This window comes from Eulemur rufifrons, chromosome 16 (assembly GCF_041146395.1).
Source record: "Eulemur rufifrons isolate Redbay chromosome 16, OSU_ERuf_1, whole genome shotgun sequence".
Lineage (NCBI taxonomy): Eukaryota > Metazoa > Chordata > Mammalia > Primates > Lemuridae > Eulemur > Eulemur rufifrons.
In genome coordinates, this window is record NC_090998.1 from 17,748,953 (window position 1) to 17,753,277 (window position 4,325).

At 39.2% G+C, this 4,325-nt stretch overlaps 1 protein-coding gene across 1 annotated transcript; it reads left to right on the plus strand.

Moving 5' to 3' along the window:
• Window positions 1–369: 369 nt before the first annotated feature.
• On the plus strand, window positions 370–1,437 carry CAPZA3 (capping actin protein of muscle Z-line subunit alpha 3). The gene has a single exon (XM_069491185.1). The coding sequence runs from the start codon at window positions 521–523 to the stop codon at window positions 1,418–1,420; it is 900 nt and encodes a 299-aa protein (XP_069347286.1). The 5' UTR covers window positions 370–520; the 3' UTR covers window positions 1,421–1,437.
• The last annotated feature ends 2,888 nt before the right edge of the window (window positions 1,438–4,325 follow it).

Sequence of the window (4,325 nt, forward strand, 5' to 3'; positions counted from 1 at the left end):
CCCTCAAACCTTTTATCATAATATGCTTCCAGTGGGTTTGAGCAGCTATTCTTAGAGCTGGGGTACAAGTCAAAGCCACTGTGATTCCTGATGGTGCAAAATGCTGTCAAACACTCTCTAGCAACTCTGGGCTGCTTCCCTAGATTCCTGACGACATATAATGCACACACAGAGACACACCACTTTTGAAGAAGGCTGTTCAGGAGGCTAAGTTCTTAAAATCTTCAAAATTAGGTATAGCTGGTTGGCTGGGCACCACACTGTCAGGTGACTGTCATTTTTTTCTTTTGGTCTGCACACCCATTGTGATATCATCAGAAGTTCCACACTTCATAGAGGAAGCATCTTTATGACTTCATCAGGAGACTCAGAGCTTGCCAGACTCCCTGCTTTCATGGTTGGACATAGTAATCTTAAGCTTGAATGTTTAACACCTTGATGGGAAAGGTGTCTCATGGAATGTTTTCTCATCTTCTGAATACTCTTCATTTCAGAAGCTTTGCTTCTGCTGCAACCAAACATGTCACTTAGTTTGCTAAGCAGGAAGGAGAAAGAAAGAGTAATTCGCAGACTGTTAATACAGGCTCCTCCAGGGGAATTTGTAAATGCCTTTGATGATCTGTGTCTGCTTATCCGTGATGAGAAACTTATGCACCATCAAGGTGAGTGTGCAGGCCACCAACACTGCCAAAAATATTCTGTACCACTCCGCATCGATGGAAATCCAGTACTCCTGTCTCACCACAATGTAATGGGTGACTACCGATTTTTTGACTATCAGAGCAAACTTTCTTTCAAATTTGACCTGCTTCAAAATCAGTTAAGAGACATCCAAAGTCATGGTATCATTCGGAATGAGACAGAATACCTGAGAACTGTTGTTCTGTGTGCCTTAAAACTGTATGTGAGTGATCACTACCCAGCAGGAAATTGCAACGTGCTGAGAAAAACTATCAAAAATAGGGAGTTCTTGATAGCTTGCATTGAGGACCACAACTATGAAACAGGACAATGCTGGAATGGCCTTTGGAAATCTAAATGGATTTTCCAAATTAACCCATTTCTAACCCTAGTCACTGGAAGAATTTTTGTGCAAGCTCACTTCTTCAGGTGTGTCAACCTTCATGTTGAAATCTCCAAGGATGTGAAAGAAAGCTTGGAAATAGTTAACCAAGCTCAACTGGCTCTAAGTTTTGCAAGGCTTGTGGAAGAGCAAGAGAATAAATTTCAAGCTGCGGTCCTAGAAGAACTACAGGAGCTATCGAACGAAGCCCTGAGAAAAATTCTACGAAGGGATCTTCCAGTGACCCGCACTCTTATTGACTGGCAGAGGATACTCTCTGACTTGAATCTGGTGATGTATCCTAAATTAGGATATGTCATTTATTCAAGAAGTGTGTTGTGCAACTGGATAATATAAAGGATTGCTCCTGGTAATTGTCTTGATTTGACTTGGTTATATTTCTGGAGAATAATAATTAATATTTTCCTAAAGGTGAGCAGCTCCTGGAGATGCCCATCACTCAGCCAATGAAGTTTTAAATAAGAAAATGTGTAACAACTAATTTTACTCAGGGAATATTTAGCATTAAGGCAAGAAAGAGTTGAGTGAATGTATTTTATAGTGGTGACCATCAAAAGGCAGAGACATTTGTTAAAATCTAAAATAGCTTCATAGAAGGTGGCACTCCCGAAATATTATAGAGGTGGCCAGGGGTGAGGCTATGTGTATGTGTGTGTTTAGAAATGACTTTTTACTTTCTTTCGAACCAAAAAAAAAATGGCTTCTCTTCAAATCTAGGTCCTGTGTCACCAGGGAGGAAGGATGTTATTCCACAAGTGATATTTCATATAATTCAATTCAGTCCTAGACCAACCCTGAGAGGATGGATTTCAATAAATGACATTAAGTTTGGATGGATATTCCATGAAACCAACAGATATCAAAAATCTAGCTCAGATGAAGGACTATTAGTTATCTTGAACTCACTGCCACTCTACTACCCAACTTTCAAGAATTTAGGATTATTCCAAATCCCTGGGCTTGTCTGATAATGACGCAGTCTTCCAAGTCAACCAGAAAAGCCCAACCTTCCAAGCTTTTATAGTTGAGCTCTTGTAAAATTATCACTATAAACACTTGTAAGTGCTAACTTCATAACATGCCTTGTGCTAAATGTTTTGTTTACAATTTTTCAGCATTAGTCTGGTGCTAGTATTATTTCCATTTTACAAAAAAAGAACCTAAGATTTCACGTTGTTTAAGTCATCCGGTCAAAAAGTGTTTTAGTCTGTTCGGGCTGCTATAAAAGAATACCATAAACTGTGTCGCTTATAAACAACAGAAATTTATTGCTCACAGTTCTGAAGGCTGGAAAGTCCAAGATCAAGGCACTGGCAGATTCAGTGTCTGGTGGAGGCCTGTTTCCTCATAGTTGGTACTTTCTAGCTGTGACCTCACCAGGTGGAAGAGGCAAGGCAGCCCTCTGGGGCCTCTTTTATAAGGGCACTAATTTCATTGACTAGGGCTAAGACCTTATGACCTCATCACCTCCCAAAGTCCCTACCTCCTAATGCCATAACTTTGGGGATTGGATTTCAACATATGAATTTAGTGGGGACACAAACATTCATACCATAGCACATAGTGACAGGTGTATCTGACTCTAGTGTTCTAGGGTATCAGGGCTCTCCATCAAGGCCTGTTCATTAAGAGTTATGAACTCTGCTGTACGTGGATTTAGGCAAGCATTCCACCTAAAGCTGTGGTCCCCAACCCCTGAGCCTCGGATCAGCGGCCTGTTAGGGACCAGCCACAGAGCTCCGCGCCCCACCCCCACCCGTCCCTGTTACTGGAAAAATTGTCTTCCGTGAAACTTAGGGTGGGGGGCGGCCCGCAGAGCAGAAGATAGGAGCGGGCCAGCGGTCAAAGCTTCGGCTTCACCACTCCCCATCGCTTTCATCACCCCCTGAGTTCTGCCTCCCCTGCCCCCAGCCCGGGTTGGTAGAAAAATGGTCTTCCATGAAACTGCTCCCTGGTGCCAAAAAGGTTGGGAACTGCCGACCTAAAGGATAACCTGGAAAGAATGGAACTGATGACTGCTGTTTTCTAGGCAAAACAAATCACCTATACAGTCACCCTGTCCCTTCCCAGCAATGTTACTGACCGCTTATGTCTGCTCTTTCTCCGAATTCCAAATTTAAACCTTTTACCTAGATTACGGTAGAGAAGTAGGTGGGCCCCATTCTCCAATTCTGATTTATCTGGGAAGGAAAGTACTTTGTATTTTGTATTTATGCAATTGAAAAAAATTTTAATTCTACTTAATAAACATTGGTAAGGACAAGATCTTATGAAAGAATTTCTAAACTTCAAACTTATCTTTCCCAACTGGGGGTTCTTAAAGAATCTCAGAATTACCTGAGTACATCTTTAAAAATACAAATTACTCGGGCCCATCCTCAGATTCTGATTTAGTAGGCTGGGAAATCTACATTTTTAACAAGTATCAGAGATGACTCTGATGCAAAGGATTTCAGGACCACATTTTAAGAAATAATGCCCTAGCCTTAAAATAACATGTGCTTTCCTTTCTATTTACTTAATCAAAATCATTTCCCACAAAACCATTGCCCAGTAAAGGCCATTCCTACTACTTCACTGGATTTACTATGCACAGACCAAGGACAGGCCTTTATCTGTCATGTAAAAAATGTAAGAAAAAACTTTCTAAAGAAAAGTAGAAAAAAAAATTGCTTTCATAGCACTAAAATACAGCCATCTAGTGAATCTGTTAGCAAAAATTTGAATTGATATATGTGTAAGTGTTGATTTTCCAGATCATTCCAGAATAAGACTCAATGGTTTATGGGACAGTTACAGAGGTATTTGGCTTCTGCTCAAACACAGAGTTTTGAAAAATAATATTTATTGGTATCTCTGAATATAAAAGTCATATGTACAAATTGTGGAAAATGCTTAAAGTGCAAAGCATTTTGGCCTATTTTCTTTCATCCAATTTTATGGATTTGCTTTAAATATTAATAATATATGGGATATAAAAATTTTTGTTTTTTTGTATAATGCATATATCATAAACAGTGCCTCGCATCATTAAAAACTCCTTGAGCACATAATTTTAATTATTTATGTGATAGTCACACTGTAGATGCACCATAACAAGACAACCATTTCTCTATTTATAAATAATTTAAATTTTTTACATTTCTGCTATTAATTAGCTAAAATGAATATTTATCTACATTATAGAGTATTTCCTTTGAGATAAATTCCTTAAAATTGTATATTGAAAGATACGAACATA